This window comes from Lethenteron reissneri, chromosome 58, assembly GCF_015708825.2.
Source record: "Lethenteron reissneri isolate LAM-NWPU_2019-01 chromosome 58, ASM1570882v1, whole genome shotgun sequence".
NCBI lineage: Eukaryota > Metazoa > Chordata > Hyperoartia > Petromyzontiformes > Petromyzontidae > Lethenteron > Lethenteron reissneri.
The window spans coordinates 1,914,375-1,940,689 of NC_083836.1; the positions used below are offsets into that span (position 1 = coordinate 1,914,375).

The 26,315-nt window shown below is 50.9% G+C and overlaps 2 protein-coding genes across 2 annotated transcripts; one reads left to right on the forward strand and one right to left on the reverse strand.

Annotated features, from left to right (window-relative positions):
• Positions 1 to 1,951: 1,951 nt before the first annotated feature.
• LOC133357551 (stress-associated endoplasmic reticulum protein 2) lies at positions 1,952 to 7,615 on the reverse strand. The gene is made up of 3 exons (XM_061575527.1): positions 7,427 to 7,615; positions 4,125 to 4,197; positions 1,952 to 2,575 (listed from the first exon to the last, which is right to left on the reverse strand). Exons 1-3 carry the CDS (start codon positions 7,508 to 7,510, stop codon positions 2,535 to 2,537), a joined length of 198 nt encoding a protein of 65 aa, XP_061431511.1. The 5' UTR covers positions 7,511 to 7,615; the 3' UTR covers positions 1,952 to 2,534.
• Positions 7,616 to 11,789: 4,174 nt separating this feature from the next.
• On the forward strand, positions 11,790 to 25,367 carry SELENOT (selenoprotein T). Its single transcript, XM_061575298.1, has 6 exons — positions 11,790 to 11,995; positions 16,790 to 16,900; positions 19,399 to 19,525; positions 20,440 to 20,527; positions 21,191 to 21,356; positions 22,392 to 25,367. Exons 1-5 carry the CDS (start codon positions 11,829 to 11,831, stop codon positions 21,310 to 21,312), a joined length of 615 nt encoding a protein of 204 aa, XP_061431282.1. The 5' UTR covers positions 11,790 to 11,828; the 3' UTR covers positions 21,313 to 21,356; positions 22,392 to 25,367.
• Positions 25,368 to 26,315: the final 948 nt, after the last annotated feature.

The window sequence follows — 26,315 nt, forward strand, 5'->3', positions numbered from 1 at the left end:
GTACGTGTGGTTAATGAAGACATGATTCCTTTCAAAATGTATCTATTTGGTGTTTCAACATCTTAACAGCTGTTTTATTGCCAGAAAGGGTAAACCCTTCTCTTATTTATTCATACTGAGATTATTATCACAATGTCTAACCTCGGCGAGTCTAAAAAAAAACTCTTTTTCAGGCGAGGCCTTGCCCAGCTTTCGCAGTACGAGGGGAGGGCGACAATTTAGACAAAATATGTTTGTGTTCAAATTCGCGGCGCCGGCTCCACGCATGGCCTCAACTTCGTGGCATCTTCAATGTCAACTGTGAAGCAGATAGCACGCGGTATTGTTTTGTTTTTACTTTTAAAGCACCAGCACACTTGACCAGGGTGGCCACAGGGCATTGAAACGCAACACAGCCCTCTGCAACAAGCGGCAAAGGGCGCTGCCCCACGGGGTGACTAAAGTTGCCCCAATGCAGCGTGCCGTGACGAGCCTGTGATGCCCACTCCCCACAGCGAGGCTCAGAGCCTCGTGCTCAAGAGGTTGAACTATGATAATTGGTTTTTTACCCTTCTATCTGGCAACAAAACTGACACCTTTTTTTTACAGTAATGTTTGCATAGACCGCAATACCTGCAGTCATAATGCAAACAAAAAAACATAACTCTGATAATGTATGCACTGTCCTTGAAGTTGACTGGTCCACACCCGAGACAGCTTTCCTTAGAGCCTAGTCTCACATGGGTTGGACCAGATGACGCCAAAAGGCGCACTTTCCAATGGTGAGGTTGAACTATATTCTTGGTTCTTTCGGTAAAGTCACGTAGAAGGGAAATAATACAAATGTTTTATTTTTATTATTGGCTACCACATTCAGATAAGCCCCTCCCCCCTCCCCTTAACTTGTATTTAAGAGATTGTCTCTCGGAATTTTGCCTCACTTGATATAGTAAATGTAGCTGTGACGGTCCCACCTGATGACGAAGACTTGTGTTGCCTCCGAAACGTCGTGATTTATAATTTTATTTCTATTATTTATTTTTACCTACGTGATTTTACCGAAAGAAAACCTAAGAGTATGAATCCTTGCAGTCATGAAAGCTTCAAATCTATAATTATTTTTATTTTATTATTTCACTTCTACGTGACTTAACCGAAAGAACCAGGCACGAAAGCTTTAAATCGAAAGGTTGAACTGTTCATTTTTTTCTTTTTACCAGGTAAGGCCCCATTGAGCTGTGTAGATCTTTTTTCAGAAGCGACTTGGCGATCGCAAACGACAGCTCAGCGAAGTGGCTTATCGTGCCGGACATTTATGGCAAATTCACTCTTAAACGCGTGTTTCTCATCGTGGAGGGGAAAACCGGAGGACCCACACGACCATAAGGGAGAGAGACACCGCAAACTCCGTATAGTCGGCGTCAGGGTCGGCATGGAACCCACAACTTTCTGTATACCGGGCGAGAGTTAACATCTCCGAGCCACGGGGCACCCCAGGTTACGCAACACGTGCGTTGTGACGAAACTTCTTGAGGGCCCAAAGGTAAATTTGGCGTCAAATCCTTCAACCTACCGGCGAGCCAAACCATAATTGGCACACTAATCGCTTTCACACGCGTCGTATTAAATCCTTGGCTGTGCCGGGTGGCGGCGAGTCTTGACACAAATATGGCCAGATCATGCGTTGTCAAACCAGGTGCGGCTCCAGCTCCTCAGATATGGGGGGGGGGGGGACTTTGCATGTATGTTGCACTTCTTTTGCGCCGCACGTAATCGGAGGTGCGGAGGGAGAACAAACTGAGTCGCCGCTTGAGAGAGAACCTGGGTGTGTGGGCCAAAGGGACATTTGGTGGTGCATGGCCCCCACCATGCCCCCCCCCCACCAGGCCCCCCCCCCCACAAGGGCCCCCACGAGCGGTTGCACCGGGGCCAAAACCCAAACATCAATGATGACTCAAGGACGGGGGGGGGATGCACAATCATGGAATGTTTTTAATGCGTAGATTTTGATCCTTCGACTGACACGTGCACAGTTCTGTCAACAGCGACACCGGGCGTCGGTAATGTATGCAGAACGCGTGCGTGCGTGAGCGGGTGGGTGGGTGGGGGGTAGGTGCCCCCCCCCAACCCCACCCCCCCTCCATCCTATTAGATTAACAGACACTTGACGATTAATTAAGAGAACGACACGCGATGGCCGCAAGGTTTAGACGAAGGCCGTGGCGTGAATCGGAGTCGGCTGTGGGGATGAGAACTCGTAACCGCGAGAGAGGTGATGGTGGTGGTGGTTGTTGCAACATCCTGGGTGCAAGAATCGATGCAGCGTGCGAGTGTTTGTGCGTGTACAAGTATGTACATGGGTGTGTGCGCGTGCGTACACGTATGTACCTAGCTTGGCACATGCGTTGTGGTGACGTCACCGCCACCTAGTGGCTAAATGGTGGTTGTGGTACAAGTACATTGCTGTGGGTGTGTGTGTGTACAAGTGTGTACAAGTGTGTACAAGTGTGTGTCTGTGCGTGCATCTTGGGAGTCGTGGTTGCAGTGCCTCTTCCTCACCCTCCAACTCGGATGCTCTGGATTATCTGGAAAATGGCTGCACAGAAAACGGGCATCAAACCAGACACAGAGACGTTCAGTTCACAGGCACCATCGCATGCAAACGTCACACAGACGGACACGGCATACAGCCTCGCAGCATTGAAGCCCCAACTATCCACCAACCCCCCCTAACCTTCGCCCCCCCACACCCAAGAGCCTCTACAGACTCGGGGCAAGTGCTGTTCGCAACAGAAAACATTGATATTATTTGAGTCTTTCGGTAAAGTCACGTAGATAGGTTCAAATTAATACAAATAAAATAAGCAAATAACGACGTTTCGATCGCAACACAAGCTGTCGTCCGCCTGATGACGACCGCTTGTGTTGCGATCGAAACGTCGTAGTTTTTTGTAATTTTCCTTGAACCGATCTAAGTGATTTTACCGAAAGACCCAAAGAATATGAATTCCTGCAGTTATGAAAGCTTTAAGTCAAGAGAAAAAAATATAACCTGCTGTTCTGTTTAAGGCTCAGTCAATCTAGATGGGGGGTGGGGGGGGAGGGTGCGGTGAGCCCAGGACGGGTTCAGACATCACTTGCCCCTGAATGGGGTGGGTGGACTGCGAGGGTTGTAGAGACGGGAGACCCGCAAGGGGTAGGAGGCCTGCACTTCTGTACGACCGCAGGGCATTAGGATTGTATGGCTGTAAGTCACGATTGCTACACGCATATAAATATGTATGAGTAAGAGACCTGTATGTCTGAATATATGACCATGTATGCAAGCCTGTATGTGTGAAAGGTTGTACTTGTGCAAGGTTGTTTGTATGTCTGCAGGGCTGCATGTGTGCGATTCTATGCAAGACTGCCTTGTATGTCTATAAGGGTGTTTGTGTTCAGCAACAACGGAGGGAAGAGGAGCGACGCTCACAACAACGAGCGGAGCGCCGGGCGGCTAAAACGCAGCAAGTTGGCAAAGTGGCGGCCACTGGTGGTGCATTCGCCAGCCATGTCAGTGAACCCGATGGCACCTGGGTCTGTCCCGTGACCAGTGAGCCTTCGACACATCACGTGGCCTTAACGTGCACATAGCCTGGTAAAAGCGCAGTGGTGACGTCACCTCCACTTCGTGGCGAATGGCGGTTGTTGTTGTTGTTCTTGTATGTCAGGATACGTGTGTGTCTTTCTTCGTAAGGTTGTATTGTACGTCTATAGGGGCGTATTGCATGTAGGGGCTGTACGTTTGCGCATTTGAACTGTCTGTGTGACTGTCTGTATGGCGAGATGTCTGCGACACTGTGCTGCCAGTGTGATGGCATGCCTACGGGACTATGCTTGTGAGATATTGTATGCACGACTGGATGCAGCGTCTGCAAAGACGAATCTCGTGACCTCCTGCCAGCGAGCCGTCGACATTCCACGTGGCCTCAAAAGTGCACCTAGCCTGGCGCAAACGCCTTGAGTGACAACCGCCGCCACTCTCGGTCGCGAATGGCAGTTGTTATTGTTGTTATTGTCTGTACACCGGTGAGACCGTTTTGTACGGAGAGTTGTCGAGATCTCGAGTCTGTAGTGTACGGCTGCACGCCGGCCTCGGCACTCACCCGAGCCACACACCACGAACACGAACAGCGCCAGCAACCAGGGCCCCACCGGGTACCGCTCATCCTGGGTTTTCTGTGGGACGCACACGCACACGGGACACACGCAATGTACACACACGCGCACACGTGGACACAAGCACGTGCAAAAAAGCGCCATGCATGGCTACCTTTGTCTCACCCAAGCGATGTTCACGCACCGAGCATTGACTCAAGGCTGAGCGGACCTAGAGTAGGCCCAGGGCCAGTTCAAATATTTTCCACTGACGTTGAACTTTCATTGCCGGCTTTGTGGAGCTAACCACTACACGACCGCACCCCACACAAACGCACGTTCACACCAGCGTGTATATATATATATGAAGACAGGGGCGCATAGAAGTGCAGGACAACAACGGACGATGCTGGACACCGCCCTCTGCCTCCAACAACAATGTATCAGCACTGCAACAGCCGATCGGGATGGTGGATGGGCACACGTCAAAGTACTAACCAGGCTCAGTTTCTGACGAGATAAGACACATTCCTAGTGATTTAGTCATGGGCGGAAGACACATTGGGGCAGACGCGTACACACACGTACGGACACGAACGTACGTGTATACAACACATTCCTGCGAAGGGAGCTGGTAGGAACGTTGGGTTGCTCAGTCAATGGCCAGGGTCAACGGCGGCGTGGTGTATTCCGCAAATATGCCCGACTGTGAGGGCGGGCACAAGCCGGCGTGAGTAGGTTAAACGTTTAGTTTTATAAGGGCACCACGGGGTGACCAGTCCCCCCCCACCCAGCCCCTCCCCACCCAGCCCGTCCCCACCCAGCCCCACCCTCCCCACCCAGCCACACCCTCCCCACCCAGCCCCTTCCCTCCCAGCCCCTCCCTCCCCACCCAGGCCCTCCCTGCACGACGGACGGACACAATAATCCCCTGTGGGCTGGTGTAACCAGGAGGTTCCTACCAGTAAAACACAAGCGTATAGGCATTCACATAAAATGACACACACGTGGACACACACGGTTACGGACAATACGCATGTAAACATATGCTAATGTGGATAACCATACACGCATTTGTCAACACAGGTGTATGCTGTACTTACATCACAAGAACACAAACACACGTAGAAACAGGTGCGCATATTCACACGCACGTAACAAACTACCCCCGTATAGCCTTCACATACTGTTGGGGCAAGTGTTGTTAGCAAGTAGCAGCTACGAACGCGGGTACAGCACATGAAGGGGTGGGTGGCCAGCACCACGCCCGGCCGCCTTTGTCTCCCCAGTTACGAAATAAGGATCCATACTCTTTGGTTCGTTCGGTAAAGTCACGTAGGTGAAAATAAAAATAACAATGAAAATAATAATAAAATGGTACTCTAGCGATTGCTTTATCGCTGTGGTTGTCCCCACCTGATGACGGACGCTTGTGTTGCGCCCGAAACGTCGTGATTTAATTTAGTTATTTTTATTTAAAATTTTATTATTATTTTTATAATATTGTTTTATTTTCACCTACGTGACTTAACCGAAAGAACCAAAGAGTTTGAAGTAAACCAACCCAAGTCTTATTTTCACACGTAAACACACACACGCCACGTGGACACACAACAACAACCTCCATTGGCCACTAAGTGGCGGTGACGTCCTCACGGCGCCTGTGCCAGGCTAGGTGCACTTTGAGGCTATCACGTGAAGTGTCGAAGGCTCGCTGCTGGCAGGTCATGGGACAGACCCCAGGTGCCATGGGTTGACTGACGTGAGATGACTGGCAGATGCACCAACACATAAACAAAGATCCCCCGTATAGCCTTAGTAGGCTTTTGGGGCAAGTGCTGTTTGCGAGCACCTATTAAGGTCGGCTCGGGAGTGGCCAGGACTACGCCCGGCCGCCTTTGTCTCCCCAGTGGCGATGTTTACACACCACAGCAGGCACTCATTTGAGGCTGAGTCGACTTAATTGTCCGTGAGCGGGAATCGAACTCGGGCCACCTCTCCCCACCAACACAACAACACACACACAACACACACGTGCACAGAGGTTTAGTGTATACACGCTTGTGCCTAAATCAATAAACATATGGTGACACGTGTACACACGCACGCACACGCACGGTTAAACTCGTACAGACACGTACACAAAACATGAGCAGGTATACGTACACACTTTGAACCTCTTTCGCACCGTACGTAGGTGCACACACGCGAATTGCCAAGCACAAAACGTACGTACGCACACGTGTACACGAACAGCAGCAACGAGTAATATCGCATCCTCAATTCGAATACAAGTCACGTCCCGACGGCTCGTGTGCCAGGCTAGGTGCACGCTGAGGCTCACCACGTTAACGTGGCAGGTCACGAGAACAGACCCAGGTGTTCAGAGGCTAACATACGTTACTACATACACACACACATACACAATGTACACACACATACACAATGTACACACACATACACAATGTACACACACAATGTACACACACAATGTACACACACATACGTGTACACACACAGACACGTACACACACAGACACGTACACACACAGACACGTAGACACACACAGACACGTAGACACACACAGACACGTACACACACAGACACGTACACACACAGACGTGTACACACACAGACACCAACACACAGACGTATACACACACACAGACACCAACACACAGACGTGTACACACACAGACACCAACACACATACGTGTACACACACAGACACCAACACACATACGTGTACACACACAGACACCAACACACATACGTGTACACACACGTACACACACACACAGACGTGTACATACACGTACACACACACACAGACAAGTACACAGACGTACACACACAGACAGACGTGTACACACACGTACACACACACAGACACGTACACACACAGACACACACACGTACACAGACACATACAGACACACACAGACACGTACACAGACAGACAGACGTGTACACACACAAACACACACAGATGTGTACACAGACACACACAGACACACACGTACACACACAGACACACACGTACACACACAGACACACACAGACACACACGTACACACACAGACACACACACAGACACACACACAGACACACACGTACACACACAGACACACACACAGACACACACACACACAAACGTGTACACAGACACACACACACAAGAGGTAAACATCGTCCACGTCAACACAGGCGCCACCGCCGCCATGGCTCCGACCCCGTCTCTCCACCCCCACCCCCCGCTCCGTCTCCCCGGGCCCCGGCCCCTCGTGAAGGAGGGTCCCGGCTTCTCACCGAAGACTTGGCCACGTTTCCCCGCTGCGTGATGTTCTTGCTGTGCTTCTCGCTCGCCACCCGCATGCGCTGCTTCGCCACCATCCTTGACTCTTTGCTGAGGCCGGAGCGGTGAGCGGCTGATGCTGATGGTGATGATGGCGGCTGGGCAGATCGTTGGGGGGGGAGGGGGGTAGGAATCGATTCTTCGCGCGGAAGTCGATGTGATGCGATTTGAATCGATTCGATTCGAGATGAGTTTTTAGATTCAAATCTAGAATGGGTTTTAAGATTTTTTTTTAAGTGTGCACTCGGGTAGAAGTGAGTTTCTCGCGGCCTAGTCCATGAGCGGTTCACGTGTGTGTTGTTAGAACGACCGCTTTGTGTGACTTCAATCTAACACGTAGGGTTTACACAGATTTATTTTGGAGGGTGGAAGAAAAATTGGTATCCCAGACCCATATGAAATGTCTACCACTGAGCGCTCAAGGGCTGTTCACGGGAGATGGCCACTAATAGCTCAATGTGGCTCAATTTGATCGGGAAACCTCTCAACTTTAATTAAAAACGCAATTGCATCCCTTATCAGAATCGTAAAGCAGTCGATTCCGTAACGATTCGACGATTCCGACGAATCGACACGAGCGTTGGCGGTCCCAGCTTCGGGGGGGGGGGGTTGGGGCCCCGCCCCCGCCGAGAGGGGGGAGGGGCTGTGGGGGGGGGGAGAGGGGGGAGGGGCCGCCACGCATGCACGGAGGGGGGTGGGGGCACCCGCGAGGAAGTCACGTGATCACCGAGCCCCTCCGGGCACGTTGCCAAGAGGCACGTGGTGAGGGCATTGACCAGAAGCCAAGTCCCCACCCCCCCCTCCACCACCACCCGTGTAGCCTTGCCAGACTGTTGGGGCAAGTGCTGTTAGCGAGCACCTATTGAGGCCTGGCACGGCACACGGGGAGTGAGTGGTTAACACCAATCCCGGCCGCCTTTGTCTCCCCGCCCCGCCTCCCCCAGTGCTGTTTACGCACCTCACCAGGTTTATGCCATTTATTGTGAAAATTCCGTCACAGTTCCTATGATCACTGTTTCATTGCTTTCATGGCTTTATTTTGGTGATTTCAAAAAGAGTATTGGTTTAGCCATGTTTGTTTGTTGTAGTACAGAGTTAGACTGATGGCCTTAATCTAAGTTGTCTTGTGGTTGTTGTTGTTGTTTGACTTGCATCCCACTGGGATTTTTGCACACAGCCTAGGTGTACGGTGTTTTTTCTGCAATATTTTGCTGTCTTTTCTTGGATTTTCTGTTTTCACTTAGTCACATATTCACTTTAAGATGTTTTTTGTTCATGTTTTTGTTTTTTGTTTGCTGCGGTTGCACCCGATTCAAGAGCCGAATGGCTCACAGGGCTATACCTAATAAATTAACTTGAACTTGAACCAGGTACTTATTTGAGGCTGAGTCCACCTTAAGGGAGGTCCGGTTCAAATATTCGCAAATTTTGGTTGCGCCTGTTAGCGGGAATCGAACTCCGTAGCGGAGTGCGCTAACCACTGCCCCACCGCTCCCCCCACCACTATCACACACATACCCAACACAATGGAGAGGTATGTTAAACTTTTGTCGCACCGGAGGCAGCCAGCCGTGCTAATCGTAGGCGTTTGTGTAGCGTTGTTACTTGCTAAACCGCCCTTACTGGACATATGTGAAAAAAAGAGCTAATCGGATTCCTCCTGCAGTCTGAAAAAAAATTCTGATTTAATATATATAGCGCAGCATTCACAAATGTTATGTAAAATAAGACATTTCAATCGTGATTTATTTATAATTAAAAGAAATCCCGCTACGACGGAAAGGTATATTACGATGACGTCATGTCAATTTTTTCCTTTCCATGACGTCACGATGTGTAGCTCATCAAGAGTGCGCTGCGGTGACTTCCCGTTTCGCGCTGCGTGACGCCACTACCGGCTGGTTCTTGTTGATTGACGTCATGTCACGAAGTGACGGGCACAGAACAACAGGGGGTGACGTCACGATAAAGAATACATAATTTTTTAAAAATATATTCTAGATTTGAAGCTTTCGTGACTGCAATGATTCATACTCTTAGGTTTTTTTGTTAAAGTCACGTAGGTTAAAAATAAAAATATAAAATAATAGAAATAATAATAGAAATAAAATAATACATTTTTATTTTTACCTACGTGACTTTACCGAAAAAACCTAAGAGTAAAAATATATATACTTGGTTATTTCGGTAAAGTCACATAGATAGCAAATAAAAATAATAAAATTAAAATAATAATAAAAAACCCACGACGTTTCGATCGCAACACAAAGCGGTCTTCATCAGGCGGAGAGAAAGGGGAATAAGCCTCCAAATGCAACTGCTTCTAAGGGCTTCCAATGTCAGCAACATTCATTCAATAGGGGCGAAGAAGCAACATTTGTGTTGTTAATGTCTACATAGAGCCCTTGTGCTTGATTGACTCTTTCCTAACAGTTTTTAAACGTCGCCTATCGCAGTTATATTTTCGTTTCCGTTTAGAACGCCAGAGTATTACACGTTTTATAAAAATGCATTTATCGTACATGTCAACCCCTTATTAGTGCCCTACCTTATTGCAGACCAATTCAGACCATATTGGTCACCCCGTGCCCTTTTAAATCTCAACGTTCACCCTACAGAATCCCATCACAAGGGAGAAACACAAACAAATAGGTATTTTTATTGCCCATAGCGAAACGGCTGTACGCCGAATGGACCTGAAAACCGTGTGGGTTGACAGCTATGATTTATTTTTCGATTTTAAGCTTTCGTGACTGCAGGGATTCATATTCTTGGTTCTTTCGGTAAAGTCACGTAGATGGGAAATGACAAAATAATAAAAATAGAACAATAAAATTCTCACGACGTTTCCATTGCAACACAAGCAATCATCATCAGGTATGAAAACCACGGCAAGAAAATTAGAAAAAAGTGTCGAAACCTCGTGAGAATTTTATTGGTTTATTTTTATTATTTTATTATTTCCCTTCTAAGTGACTTTACCGAAAGAACCAAGAATATAATACAATAAGGTTCAGTGGGCTTTACCTGGAAACATTTATTTAAAAAATATTTGCGTTTTATTTGTATATATTTGAAAAGTGATTTGATTCCTATGGTGTTTATGTATTGTTTGTTGGTGTCACGTTCTGACCAGCCCTGGACATCTGTAGAAAAAAAGAGCTTTATAGCTCACCGGATTTCTCCTCCAGTGTAAATAATCCTCGAGGGTAGGCAGATTGCAGCCAATCACCTTCTCAGCAGTGCGGATGATACGCTGCAGTCTGCTCTTGTCTTTGGCAGTGGCAGCAGCGTACCAGATGGTGATGGAGGAGGTGAGGATGGACCATCATTGTCTTTGGCAGGTCGAATTTCTTCAACTGCCGTAGGAAGTACATCCTCTGTTGAGCTCTCTTGATAAGGGAGCTGATGTTCAGTTCCCACTTGAGGTCCTGGGAGAGGATAGTGCCCAGGAAGCGGAAGGACTCCACAGTGTTGACTGGGGAGTCGTACAGGGTGATGGGGGTGAGTGGGGCTGTATTCTTCCTGAAGTCCACAGCCATCTCCACTGTCTTAAGAGCATTAAGCTCTAAGTTGTTCTGGCTACACCAGGTCACCAGGTTGTCAGCTTCCCACTTATAGTCAGACTCATCCCCACCAGAGATGAGCCCAATGATGGTGGTGTCGTCCGCGAACTTCAAGAGTTTAATTTTGGGGTGCTGATTTCAAATCTGGCATCAGTTTTTGTCTATCACATCAGGTTTTTGAGATATCAAATATTGCATTTCAATCAAAACTGCAGAGGAAAAATATTAAATAAATGTGGATATCTACATAAAATGATATTATAAACACACTATCCTAAAAATGCAGCACCATATTTTAACACTAAAGCAGTCACTGACTCGCAACAACTTGCAATCATAAGTGACATAGTTAATTTCGGGTAAAATCAATGAAAATCGGGTATGCCGATAGCATAAAAATGAGATGTGTGAGAGCAAATCTGAGATCAGATTTGGAATCAGCACCCTGAAATTAGTCTAAAACAGCTGCAAAAGTCCAGGCCAGAAAAAAAAATGTGTTTGTTGACCAGTGAATTATTATTCTTAGGTTTTTTCGGTAATGTCACGTAGGTAAAAATTTTAAATTAATAAAAGTAAAATAAAAAATAAAATAAAAATCACGACGTTTCGGATGCAACACAAGCTTCCGTCTTCAGGTGGGAACCGTCACAGCACGATTGCTGTATCAAGTGAATTATTGTCACCGACCACGCTTGAGTGACGTCACCACGAGGGGGCGGGGCGGAGGGCAATGACGTCACTCGAGCCGTAGTCACGTGGCGCGCCAAAGCGGTTCGGCAGTGAACGAGCGATGGCGGCGCGGGTGGCCCTGTGGTGTTCGGCGACTGCGGCGCTGCTGGTGGCGGCGATGCTGGTGCCGGGCCCCGGGCTCGGACCGGCCACGGCGAGGGCCGACGGCTCGGTGCGGCAGATGCGCACGCACCTGTTCGCGGGGCCCGTGCTCAAGATCGAGTACTGGTGAGGGCTGCGTGTTGATGTTGTGGCGGTGGTGGTGGTGGTGCGTGCACGAGGCGGTCGTGGGGCGTGAGGCCCGGCCGAGAGGGATGCGGAAGACGGCGGGGGAGAGACCCGGGGAGAGATGGGGAGAGAGATGTGGGGAGACCCGGGGAGAGGTGTGGGGAGAGAGATGTGGAGAGAGAGATGGGGAGATGTGGGGAGAGACCCGGGGAGAGATGGGGAGAGAGGTGGGGAGTGAGATGGAGAGATGTGGGGAGAGACCCGGGGAGAGGTGTGGGGAGTGAGATGTGGGGAGAGAGATGGGGAGATGTGGGTAGAGACCCAGGGAGAGATGGGGAGAGAGGTGGGGAGTGAGATGGAGAGATGTGGGGAGAGGTAGGGGAGAGACCCGGGGAGAGGTGTGGGGAGAGAGATGGGGAGATGTGGGGAGAGAGATGGGGAGATGTGGGGAGAGAGATGGGGAGATGTGGGGAGTGAGATGTGGGGAGAGAGATGGGGAGATGTGGGGAGAGACCCAGGGAGAGACCCGGGGAGAGATGGAGAGAGACACGAGAGAGGGCAGAAACCCGAGGAGAGAAATGGGAAGAGAAATGGGGAGAGGTGTGGGGAGAGAGATGGAGAGATGTGTGGGGAAAGGTAGGAGAGAGACCTGGAGAGAGGTAGGGGAGAGCCCGGGGTGAGACGGGGAGAGAGGTAGGAGAGAGACAAAGGAGAGGTAGGAGAGAGACACGGGGAGAGAGACACGGGAGAGAGACACGGGGAGAGAGACACGGGGAGAGAGACACGGGGAGAGAGACACGGGGTGAGAGACACGGGGTGAGAGACACGGGGAGAGAGACACTGGGAGAGAGACACGGGGAGAGAGACACGGGGAGAGAGACACGGGGAGAGAGACACGGGGTGAGAGACACGGGGTGAGAGACACGGGGAGAGAGACACGGGGTGAGAGACACGGGGAGAGAGACACGGGGAGAGAGACACGGGGAGAGAGACACGGGGAGAGAGACACGGGGAGAGAGACACGGGGTGAGAGACACGGGGTGAGAGACACGGGGAGAGAGACACGGGGAGAGACACGGGAGAGAGACACGGGGAGAGAGACACGGGGAGAGAGACACGGGGAGAGAGACACGGGGAGAGGAGAGAGACACGGGGAGAGAGACACGGGGAGAGAGACACGGGGAGAGAGACACGGGGAGAGAGACACGGGAGAGAGACACGGGGAGAGAGACACGGGGAGAGAGACACGGGGAGAGAGACACGGGGGAGAGAGACACGGGGAGAGAGACACGGGGAGAGAGACACGGGAGAGAGACACGGGTAGAGAGACACGGGGAGAGAGGACACGGGGAGAGAGACACGGGGAGAGAGACACGGGGAGAGAGACACGGGGAGAGAGACACGGGGAGAGAGACACGGGGTGAGAGACACGGGGAGAGAGACACGGGGAGAGAGACACGGGGAGAGAGACACGGGGAGAGAGACACGGGGAGAGAGACACGGGAGAGAGACACGGGGAGAGAGACACGGGGAGAGAGACACGGGGAGAGAGACACGGGGAGAGAGACACGGGGAGAGAGACACGGGGAGAGAGACACGGGGAGAGAGACACGGGGAGAGAGACACGGGGAGAGAGACACGGGGAGAGAGACACGGGGAGAGAGACACGGGGAGAGAGACACGGGGAGAGAGAGGAGAGGCACGGGAGAGCGATAGGGAGAGAGGATAAGAAATATGAAGCGGGGGAGGGGGAGGTAAGAAGAAATTTAAAAAGAGGGGGGGGGGGGTAGACAATGGAGATGTAGGGGAAGAGATAAGGAGCGGGAAAGAGACAAAGAGGGCAGGGGAAATAGCGGAGATGGAGAGAGATACGGGAGCGCAGTGGGAATGGTTTATAGGAGGAGAATGAAGAGGGGAGAGATGCCGAGGGGATGGGCCACAGATCACAGATGGCGATGTAAAGCGAGAAGAAAGGGGCAACAGAGGAGACGGAAGGGGTGGGAGAGAAGGAAGAGAGAGAGAGAGAGAGCAGAAAAACGTGAGAGGGGAATGATTTAAAGGAGAGAGACGAGATAAGGGAGGGAGATGGAAGGGGAGAATTAAAGTTTATAGCAGAAAGGGGAAGGGCAGAGGGAGACACGAGGAGAATGGGGAACAAGGGGAGGGCATTGGCCACGGTTGGGTGACGGGAGGGAGAGGGGGGGTGGCTGGAGAGTTGATGAAGGCAGAGGGGATGACGTTGAGGGGAGGATAGGAGAGAGAGGGAGATGAAGGTGGAGGGGGCAGTCGAGACGAATCGGGGAGAGATTTGAGAGGAAATGAGTCTTGAGAGACGAGAGATCAAAATGTTGATTTTGATTCTCCATGACGAATTTAAGGTGGATTTCCATCGTAATTTCTAACATTTATGCTGATGCCTTGTTTTTTTTTGTCTTGCTGTGCGACTTTATAAACATATAGCGTCTCGTTTAAACCCAGGACGACAACCCTTGCAAATAAAGAGTGCGTCTCTGTTTGTCCTGATAGGGCTTTATAATGTTACCATCACCTGTTGAAATGAAGTTCATACTAAGACTTGAGATCAGAGAACACGCGCAGCTCAGAGGCTTTGGCAGGACACGTCCTTAGAAGCGATGATCGCCGGGTGGCCGGGAATAATGACAGCCGTGAGGTTTCAATGTGCCCTAGGGAACACGTCCACCGAGGAGATGGAGCGATTAAATCAGATCGTTTGCAGGAGCGAGATGGAGTGTTGCACGATAGGATCGTGAAAGTCGGTGGCAACTCGGGGGAAGGCCTTGATCCAGGAGTGAATAACTCATGGCTGGTGATGATGATAATGATAATGCCCTCACTGTTTCCGTGACTTGGCAAAGCGTGGTTCCCCTGGCCTCAGGGTTGGACTTTATCCGGCATGGCGAGGTCTTTGGTCGACAAAGGGGCTGAAGGTCTCAACCTCCGTAAACGGAGCAGGCACATTCCAGCTGCCACACTCGGGGTCAAGGTTGAAATTTGTGGGCAGCCATCACCCTAACGAGCTTTTGACACGAGCGGCGCATTGAAGCTAAACTGTTTTTATTTTACGAAGTAAAGGACCATTAAGCTTCGATTTAAAGCTTTCGTGACTGCAGGGATTCATCTTCTTGGTTCGTTCGGTAAAGTCACGTAGAAGTGAAATAATAAAATCATAGAAATAAAACATAATAAAATAAAATTATTAATATAATACAAATAAAACATAATAAAATTAAATTATCTGATTCTGTTTTATTATTATTTTATTATTTCCCTTCTACGTGACTTTACCGAAAGAACCAAGAAGACCACTAAGCTGTGAAGCTCTTTTTTCAGAAGCGAGCAGGCTACCACAAATGATAGTTCAACGAAGTGCCTAATCATCACGTGGAAATTGATAGCAGTCGCCAAATACTGTGAATGCATGTGGATTCTAAATGTGGAGTGAAAAATCGGAGGACCCGGAGAAACCCCCACGCGACCACGGGAAGAGAGACACGCAAACTCCAAATATACAGCCAGGCGTCAGGGTCGGGTTCGAACCCACGACCTCCTGTATACCAGCCGAGCTAACATCTCCTCGCCACCGTGGCACCATTGGTCAGAGCCAGGGACACATCGTCAACCTCTCCATTTAAAGCTTTCGTGACTGCAGGGATTCATCTTCTTGGTTCTTTTGGTAAAGTCACGTAGAAGGGAAATAATAATAAAATAATAAAAATAAAACATAATAAAATACAATTCTCACGACGTTTCGGCCACAACGCAAGCAGCCGTCCTCAGGTGAAGAACAGAGCTGCCGGAAAGACAGCGTCCGAATGAAGCCAGCGTCCATTCATTCGGACGCTGTCTTTCCGACAGCCCTGTTCTTCACCTGAGGACGGCTGCTTGCGTTGTGGCCGAAACGTCGTGAGAATTGTATTTTATGATGTTTTATTATTTTATAATTTCCCTTCTACGTGACTTTACCGAAAGAACCAAGAAGATCGTCAACCCACGTCATGGAGATGATGACGATGTAGCAACGCGAGTTTTGTTGGGAGCTGTGCTCCCCTGCACACGATCTGCGCTGCCTTGAGGTCTGAGTGTTCAGCAGGCTAAATAATGATTGCCTTGAGTTCTGCTACCGAGCATCATTGATTAACCCTCCAAGCATGTTTAACACACCTGTGGCATCAATCGGGATTGGTTTTGTGGCTCACGAATTGTGATAACGAGTGTTAAATGGGCATGGTGTAATCATGAATGGAAGGTGAAATATTGGGATGCGTTTATGGATAGGGGTTTGGGGTAGTTATAGGGATGGGGTTATGTACAGTGGTTATGGATAGGCGTAGAGATAGGATTAGGTAGGTATAATGTTGAGGTTATGGATAGCGTTAGTTGGGGGTTGTTTTTTGAAATTGGAGTTATGATTTAGGGTTAAGTGCTTATTTATGTAACCCAGGTCGCCCTTGCAATATAATCGGTGTTTAATTTGTCTCCATGGGTTTATGACCTTGTTAAGTAAAGGATAGATACAGAGTTGTGGACAAGATACGCATACGTTTGATGGTTAGCAATGAGGCTAAGGATCTTCATGGGGTGATATTTGGGGTTTCGGTAGTGCTAGGGTAGGGGAAATGGTTAAGGGGTGAAGGTAGGGATGGCAGTGAAGGGGTTAAGGTTGGGCGATCGGCACTCCGGGGCCGCGGTATGTCACACCTCGTGAGCGTCGGCTCGTGGGACACTTCGGTTTTTGGCATTGATGGCGCGGTGTGTGCCCTGGTTGCCCGGCAGCGTCTCCTGAGGGTACCGGCGGGTGTTCGAGGAGTACTCCCGCGTCATCGCCGAGAGATTCCCGGACATCCGCGTGGAGGGCGATAACTACCTCCCACAGCCCCTGTACAGGTAAGAACCGCTCTCACAACGGGCCCAGCCAGTCCCTGCTCTCCCCTCGTCCTCCGTCTGTTGACTCTCCTGCCTCCCTTACCTCTCGTACTATTATCTTTCCTCTCTCCTGCCTCTCTCCTGCCTCTCTCTTGTATCTCGCTTTCATTTCACTCTTCACTCTTGCTTCTTCCCTGCCTCTTCCCTTCCTTTTCCCCCGCCTCTCCTCCACTCCCCCCATCTTCCCTAGAGAGGGAGGTTGTGATGGTAGCGTTTGGACCTAGTCTGCTTTGGGGACCATTAAACGGCGAGCAAATTGGCCATTAGGCAGCGGGTATGTCTTCATTATGTGCATGATGGCTGTGCCACTGTAGCAGGGCTAGTTCGGCCGGTGTACACGCACAGTCCCTTCGTCAGTGCACTGCTTGATGGGCGCCTCAACACACGTTGTGCGTCACAGGGGGCTTATTTGACCATACTTCACCACGCCGGTCACCGCTCGGTGAGGCGACAGGAGCGCAATGGACGATATAACTTCCGAGAACTGATGAGATTGAGTGCATTCTGGGTGGTTTGGCCAGAGGGCTGCACCAGTGTTCAGGGTCTGGGGCAGGGCTCACTTGGCTAATCCCTCCTGCCAACTCATTTCATTTGGCCCAAGGCAAACGGCGTTCCCCAAATATTTCATTAAAATCAGCTCGTTGCGAGGAGGTGGCAGGGTGGTGGTGCAGAGGTCGGAGATGCTGAGCCGGCACCGCTGAGGCTCTGGGTTCGAATCCGTGTTTCAGCCACCACCTGTGGTTAAACTACCAGGCTCTGAAGCACTTGCAAAGAATAAAATCCTTTACCTCTTCTGGCAATAATACCGCTGAGGCCCCGGGTTCAAATCTGGGTTTCAACCGCCACCTGCGGTTAAACCACCGGGTTCTCAAGCGGTAGCAAAGAATAAAATCCTTTACCTCTTCTGACAATACTACAGGTGGTTATGATGTCCAAACACCAAATTAGATACCTCTTACTAGGCATCAAGTCTGTATTAACCACACACGCTTGTGGAAATATATACACACAAATATGCTTCGATAATATAGACATTGTCCTTGAAGATGATTAGCCTACACCAGTGAGACAGCCGGTTCTGTCTCACTGCTGCTATAGACCAAAGGATACCAAAAATGCGAGCAGTACAAGAACGATGCAAATGCCAAAGCATTAGAAATTGGTGCCTGCATGGTGTTTGAACATCTTAACACCTGCATTATTGGTTATTTCGGTAAAGTCGCGTAGAAGGGAAATAATAAAATAACAAAAATAAAAAATACAATTCTCACGACGTTTCGATTGCAACACAAGCAATGATCATCAGGTGTGAAAACCACAGGAAGAAAATTGGAAAAAAGTGGTGGTTTTTTATTAATGTCAGCACCACCACTTTTTTCAATTTTTTTTTATGTGGCTTTCACACCTGATGATGATTTTTTGTGTTGCCATCGAAACGTCGTGAGAATTGTATTGTTTTATTTTCTTTATTTCATTATTTCCCTTCTACGTGACTTTACCGAAAGAACCAAGAATATGAATCCCTGCAGTCACGAAATCTTTAAATCGAAATCTTAACACCTGTATTATTGCCAGAAACGGAAAATCCTTCAAATGTTTTCATCATCTTGATACTGCCAGAGAGGGTCCCACAGATAAGTAGTGGCAGGTTGATGGTCTCAGCTCGGTGTACTAATCACGTGAGAAAATACAATATCTTCTTGGTTCTTTCGATAAAGTCACGTAGAAGGGAAGTAATAAAATAATAAAAATAAAACATAATAAAATAATTCTCACGACGTTTCGGCCACAACGCAAGCACCTGAGGACGGCTGCTTGCGTTGTGGCCGAAACGTCGTGAGAATTATTTTATTATGTTTTATTTTTATTATTTTATTACTTCCCTTCTACTTGACTTTACCGATTGAACCAATACGATGAATCCCTGCAGTCACGAAAACTTTAAATCGAAAAATACAATATATATAATTTGGCCAAATTCCGGCTCTGGGAATTCGAGGTATCATTTTTGACTGTTGTGCGATGAATGTTACGATGGCAGTGCTGGTGGACAAGTGCTGCCCCTTTGCTGTGAGCAGCAGGGGACACTTGTAGCAGGGGAACTCTGTGATATCCGCCCGCGTGCGCCGCTCTCTAAACACGACGAGTTGCACTGCCGCGCGAGGGTTCGGAGTGGATTCTCTGTCTCGCGACGCGGTGCCGATGGCGCAATTGGGATAAAGTTGAAGAATAACACCCAACAAAAAAGTTTCTTGAGTAAATTTAATTGCGACCCTGAAATCGTGCTGAACTTCTTCCGCACCGTACGTAGCCAACCTCGCTAATCGGACAACGAATAAAATCTCTCGGCAGAGTGAGTGAATATTTCCGTGCCTGCTTCCGCTGACCCGCGTGCGTGCTTCCCTCCCGTGTTGTCGTGGTCTCCCTTGTCCCGCCAAACGACCCCGCGCGCTCCTCAGGTACATCGCCTCTTTCTTCTCCGTCTTCAAGCTGGTGCTCATCGGCCTCGTGCTGAGTGGGAAGAACCTCTTCCCCATGCTCGGAGTGGACACCCCCGGCGTGTGGACGTGGAGTCAGGAGAACAAGGTGCCGAGCGGAGCGCCGGGCTACAATAAACAGCGGGACTGCGACGGAATCGCCGAATGTTGCCGATACGAGCCAATAAAATAGAGGGGGCTTCTGCCGCACGGCTGCTCGATCTGAGTATTGCTTGCCGATGAATCGATTGCCCAAGCGAATAGACGTTTTCAAGATGGCTGCCCGATCAACTTTGAGCGGCTGCCGGATCGACTGAGCCGAATCGAAACGATTAACTTAGATTCACGATCCACAAGAGTATATATATGGGCAAAAACACGATCCCTTCGGCCCACACCACGCCTTCTTCCATATAATGAGAAAGTCTCTGATCGGTGATTTCGTCGCGTGTCCGATTTCATCGTATTACCGCGTCACCGCTAGCGTCCCAGTGTTTCTCTCTCCTTAGCTGTGTCCGGCGTTTCTCTTCTGAATGCACATCTCTTGTCTTCTATTCCTCTTTTGAACACGTCCTGTCTCCGTTTTATGTCGCCTGTCTGAATACGCGTGCCTTGCATATTTCCTTTAGAATGCATCTCTTGTTTCGCATATCTCTTTTACTGAATAAATAATCCGTCTCTGTTTTATATATATATCGCCTGTTTAAATACACCTACTGTCTGGCCTGTGTCTCCCTTCTTAATACATCTGCCTGTCCCCGGACATCCCTTGTGAGCCCAAGGGATGTGGGTATGAGTGGAGGGGCTTCACTTTGGATTTTCCTTCGCCCCCCCCGCTCCACTTCCCTCTGCGTTCCCCTTCGGACGACCAATGCGTGCCCCCCTCCTGCGTGCCATCCTCCTGCGTGCCCCCCTCCTGCGTGCCCCCCTCCTGCGTGCCCCCCTCCTGCGTGCCCCCCTCCTGCGTGCCCCCCTCCTGCGTGCCCCCCTCCTGCGTGCTCCCCTCCTGTGTGCCGTGCGCAGCTCTACGCCTGCCTCATGATCTTCTTTGTGAGCAACATGGTGGAGACGCAGTGCATGTCCACAGGCGCCTTCGAGGTCTCCCTCAACGGTGAGCGCCGTACGGATGGGGTCGCACGCACCACCGCGTTGCGTCCCGTCGCACGCGTCGTAACGTGGCGCGGTGTGTTGACGTGTGCAATTAACCGGTGTGTGGCCTGGCGTTGGTGCGCACTCACGCGCGCGTGTACGCATGGTTCGCTGGTATGGTGTGGCGTTGGTACGTGTGAGAATCTGATGTGTTGTGTGACGGTGTGGTGGGTTAATGTGTTGTTCTGGCTCTGTGTGTGTGTTGTTGCATTCTTTGGTTTTATCACAAAGTGCTTATGTTCAATCAAATAGAGACCCTCCCACCCACGTGCAATGGCTGAGCTGTGTGTGTGTGTGCTTGCCTGAGTTCGGGGAGCGCAGGCGCAGTGCTTGGTGCACTGCGCGATGCACCTGGTACCACGAGTTCGATTTCCGCTCGCGACCAACGTCGATGACGAATATCTGAACTGATCCTGGGACTCCGCGAGGTCGACTCGGCCTTAAACGAGCACCCGGTGGCGTGCGTAAATATCAGCGCCGGGGAGACGAAGGCGGCGAGGTGTCGTGGTGGCGGCGGCCCGCGCTTCCGTCCCGTGCGCCTTTTCCGTCCTTAATAGGCGGCCCGCGAACGGCACTTTGCAAGGCGGTTCGTGATCTCTTGTCTGCCTGCCTGCGTGTCCCACAGACGTGCCCGTGTGGTCTAAGCTGCAGTCGGGCCGAGTGCCGAGCCCCCAGGAGATCCTTCAGATCCTGGACAACCATGTGAAGCTGAGCGTCGGCTCCGCGGGCCGCATGCAGCCCTCGTAGCGACTCGCGCGGCGACAGCAGTGGCGGCAGCAGCAGCGGCGTCCGTGAGTGGCGCCGTCGTCCGTCGTGAAGCGAGCGCGGGATGATCAGGGTGGAGCGCGCAGTGGTTCGACTCCCGACCTGGGCGTCTTTCTGCGTGGAGTCTGAATGGGTTCCACGATTGTGAGATGTTAACTGCCTCGCCTGGTCTACAGGAGGCCGTGGGTTCTATCCCGACCCGGACGCCTGTATGTTTGGAGTTAGCATGTTCTCCCCGTGGTCACGTGGGTTTTTCTATCCGCATTTAGAATCAAAACACGATTAGAGCATTTGGCTTTTATACATTTCCACGCGATGAGCCACTTCGTTGAGCTATCATTTGAGGCCAGGTCGCTTCTCAAAAAGAGCTACATAACTCGGTGGGCCCTTACCTGGTGAACAAAAAAATTGTTTTTAGTTTGTTTCTCCCCCAGTTTTGCATGGGTTTCCTCTGGGTTCTCCAGTCGTAGCTAAAACAAACATGCGGTGTTGAGATGACGCATTGCAAAATTGGCCCCTGCCCTCGACTGTTAAAAACTTGGCAGGACCCCCTCCTCCTGAAACAAGAGTATTGAGACTCAGTGATGCTTTCCCGGGTAGACAAGCGTAGTAATGAGAATGAGAATCGGTACATACCGACACGGTTACCATGTCAGCGGTCACGTGTGTTACATGTCACGAGTCGCCGACGCGTCTCGTATGTTGGATGCGTCACGAGCAGCCATGTCACACGTGTCATGACTGGCCATTCGTGTCCAAATGCCCCACTGCGCCCGTTGTTAACTCCGTAATAATAATAATTTGCTTTTGTTTGAGCCGCCCTCCTCTACGCACGGAGCGACTCCGAGCGCTCGACAAGCGACGGGCGACTTTCGTCACGTCCCATCTGAAACGTTTGAAAGGGCACCCCCAGTGGCAGCTGCGGCACAGGGTGACCCCGGGCCTGCTCAATGGGGCATTCGTCTGCCGGTCGGGGGGGGTGAAGATTGCTTTGCGAATTACGATCCCTCTCCCTGTGCCCTCCTCTCTCTCTCCCCCTGCCTACCTCCCTCCCTCACCAGTCAACACAAGACGCGGTCTGCGGACGGACAGAAGGGTTCCGCGTGGGTCAATGACGGGCCGCTCTGAATCCTGGCCTCGCCTGGAGGAGCGGACCCTGACAGAAACGTTCCCACGCGGCTCTCCCCTCCGCCGCAAGGTCGCCGTCTCCGTGCCACGGACGGCTGCTGCTCCCCCCCCCTCACCCCCGATGCCCGGTGGCGATGGCGGGCGGTTCGTTGACGCGAGCTCTGGGCCTCGCGTGTGACGGTGGCAGTGTGGCCGTAGCACGAGGCCGGACGGATGAAGCGCTCCCGGCAAACGTAGCTGCTCTCTTTCGCAGTTCATTACTGCCTTGACTCACTCCCTCCAATTTAAACTCCCCGCCACCCTCCCTCAACCCCCACTGTAGATTACCTCAGAAAATGGCGAAACTCCCGTCCCTACCGTGATTGTTCCGCGTCCGTATGCAGACGTAGGGCGTGCGTGAGGGGGTCGTGGCTCCACTCACCCACCTCTCCCCGTCGCTCCTCGTGAGAGACGGGGGGGGGCGTGGGGGGGTGGTTCACGCCACCACCATCACGCAGCATCCTGAAGGAACGGCTTTGCCTGAGCCGACACGCGCACACATGTGGGCGCTGGTGCCCTTGATTAACCCGGGCACGTGCCCCCCCCTCCCCACCTTTTAATCATGAATTGTGACCTCCTTAATTATTGTGACCCCTTAATTAACTTAATCTTAGCTAGAAGTCCATTATTGCATGGGGGTCGGCTGCTCGGAAGTTATGATTATTATTTAATAACTGCACAGTTCCCTGTTGTTGATAAAGCGACGGGTAAACTAATTGAGGGTTTTCTGTTCTTCATACCGGGATTAGTCTTTGAGCGCTCGAAAAGTGGGACGCGAGTCAGTTAGCGACGACAACTTCCTTGACCTCGCCCTTCCTGCATGACCTCGCGGCCGCGCTCGCTTCGCCCGAACGAGCGTCCGCTACGAACCGGGAAGTGCGGAGAGGGCGGCACCGCCACGCGGCCAGCAACGAGCCGGCAACGCGGCACCGAGAAAACGTCGCCACCACTTTACCTGTCGCTCCCCCCATGAACGTGGGGGGGAGCGGGGGTCGGGAGCGGGGGTCGGGAGCGAGCCTCGTAGGCGACATGGCGGACTTGCTGTACCACCCAGCCCCACCACCCCCCACCACCCTTACCCCCCCCCGCCCTCCGCCATGGAGGACCATCGCGCCCCGATGAAAACAGAATTCCAGCCACCACTGCGGACTAGCGCGTTCAATTGCTAGGGCGTCTCTGAGCCCGCTATACTTGTGATTTATATTTTAATAACCGTCTCGTAATTTGTCGTCATCAGCGTGTAGGGAGGGGGCAGCCCTGGCGATCCGCTCGCGGTTCCTGTTCGGGTCCGTGCGGGCTGGTCGCGATTCACCCACCACCTTAGTCCGCGGGCCATTGAGGTCCGTACAACGCGAGGTAGTTGTGTGTATGGCTACTTAAAGTGCATCATGTAATCAAACGCTTATTAAACAAGGTTATTGTATGCTTCACTTTTATTGGTGATTGAAAATTTAATTTTGGGTTAGGCCACCTCATGATTTTACCAAATTTGTGTCGTTAAGACCCTCCCTAGTCAAAAATTTTAAAAAATCCGGAAGTCATTCTGATTTTAGATTTGAAGCTTTCGTGACTGCAAGGATTCATAATCTTTGTTTTTTTCGGTAAAGTCACATAGGTAAAAAATAAAATAGATGAAAACAACTAAATTAAGTCACGACGTTTTGGGCGCAACACAAGCGTCCTTCATTATTCTGACTTGCTGTATTTTTATTTGGACTGCCTCGGATCTTGTCCTGATGATCTATGCCGTAGTTTCAAATGATATGTCGCACAATCTTATCGCTCAATCTGCTACCGAGAATCTTACTTTATCCCAGCGACGAGCGAGCTGAAAAACGCGCAATCGGCGCATCGTTACAACGCTTGCGCACCGCGGGATGAGTATTTTGGTTGGATCGGGTGGGGTGGAGGGTTGTTGACTAATTATGTCAGATCATTAATACGTGGCCTAAACCAAAAATAAATTATGAATCGTAATATCAGCCGTTTACGAGTTAAAGATCTCGGTAAAACTCAAAATTTCCCGTCCCAGATGGTACCAGCAAGGAAGATATTTGGTGTGGGCCAAGGGATTTGTTCACTGATACAAGCTAATGGTTGCGGTTTGATTGCAAGAATCGATACATTTTCCTCCACTATTTGGTGAATGTCACGACCCGCGCACCCATTGCATACAAACTTCAACAAATTGATTCCTCGTATAAACTCTTCCCACGCCTACGATTCGACACGTGTATCGTGAACGCAGAAGATCGATTTAAACCGGTGAATCGATGCGTCGTTACGTGGCTAACGGTGCGGCGGGCTCCTCTATAACCCCCTTGGCGGATCGCCGGATTCCTGTTGCGTCTCCCTCAATGTGCGTGTGTGTGTGTGTGCAGTCCGTGTTGTATTTATGTAATGTGGGTCTCCCCCTATGTGAGTTGTGCGGTAGTTCCCGCACGTGTGATACTACTAATACTACTACGTAGGTTTACGCGGTTGTGCTGTCTAGCTCTGACGGCGTTTGCACAACGTGACGAAGCTAAATAATCAACACGGGCTCGCTCTCCGGCGTCGAACACCAGCAGCAGCGGCCGGCGATGCTGATTTAATCGAGCGCGATCGTGTAGCCGCCTTCGTTGGGTTCCTGACGGAAGCTACCAACCGACGTGGGGTGAAACTGTTGGAACGCTGCACCGAACGGCACGCGGTACGACCCGATAAAGCGTCGCCGGAGATGTAACGGCCGTGCGATTGTTGCCGGGGCTGGTTGACGGCGCGTGGAGCGAGTGGGACGAGGCGAGCTTTGCCGGCCCCGGTAAGGGGGGGCCCGCGGTGAGCGAGGCTGTTTGTACCACGGGAAGTTAATAAATCGTGCTGCTCCCTAGCGTGACCTCCGTGCGTTGTCGATTCCCTTCCGCGTGAATTCGCTCCGGCACTGCACCAACACTCTTGTATGCTTGTTGAACTTCTTTCGCACCGAACGTAGCCAACCTTGCTAATCGGAGGTTTGTTGACTCCTACCCTTCTCCCCCCCACCGAAGCCCCTAACCCTCGACCCACATCTCTTTATAGCCCCTCTTTCTTGCCAAAATGTTTTTTTAACTTTTCCCCCCAACCCCCTCAACATTTTTTGGGGGCCTTTCACTTTTTTTTCCTTGCCAGTTGTCTCGTGTCCCCTGCTTGACGCCGACCACCTAACCGCAGTGCCCAAGCTCTGCGTGTCCTCTGTATCAAGTTGTTTTTGGCCAACCAATGAGTGTTTACATGTCGGAGGAAGCCGGAGCGCCCGGAGATAACCCACGCGTGCGAGGGTGAGATGCTCCTGTGCGGACGGAACATTTTATCTTTGCTGTACTGCCGTCACGTGGTGAGCCCTACGATGTGGGCAACATCCACGACGCCCTCGTGAAGGGAGTTTTAACAAAAATCTGCGCGATCGATCGACCTTAATAAAGTAGTCATCGGAGTGCACGTCACGGCAGAACGCGAGCGGTACGGGGGCACGGAGCAGCAAGCAAGGAATTACAGACTAGAATCATCCAGAAATGTCTGTCCGTCCTGTGTGTGACGTCACTCGACAGGCCCACCCCCTGCGTGACGTCACTCCACATGAGGCCCACCCCCCCCCCTCATTAAAAAAAAATTATTACGCAGTCGCTTCAAATATGTTTCTTTACAGAAAGTGACGGCAAAAAATTAATCTACGCAGCACAGTGCTACATCCGTGCGTGACGTCACTGCAAAAGAGCCCCCCGCCCCCATTCATTAATATTCATGCCCGCGTGGAAATTTCCACTAACGTACAAGAAGGTCGCCCACTCCACATGCCGCAC

Coding starts and splice junctions, on each gene's coding strand:
- LOC133357551 (XM_061575527.1), bottom strand. CDS start 7,510: ATGGTGGCGAAGCAGCGCATGCGGGTGGCGAGCGAGAAGCACAGCAAG. Junction 4,198..7,426: donor GAAACGTGGCCAAGTCTTCG/GTGAGAAGCCGG, acceptor TGCGTCCCACAG/AAAACCCAGGATGAGCGGTA. Junction 2,576..4,124: donor GTTCGTGGTGTGTGGCTCGG/GTGAGTGCCGAG, acceptor TTTTCTGTGCAG/CCATTTTCCAGATAATCCAG.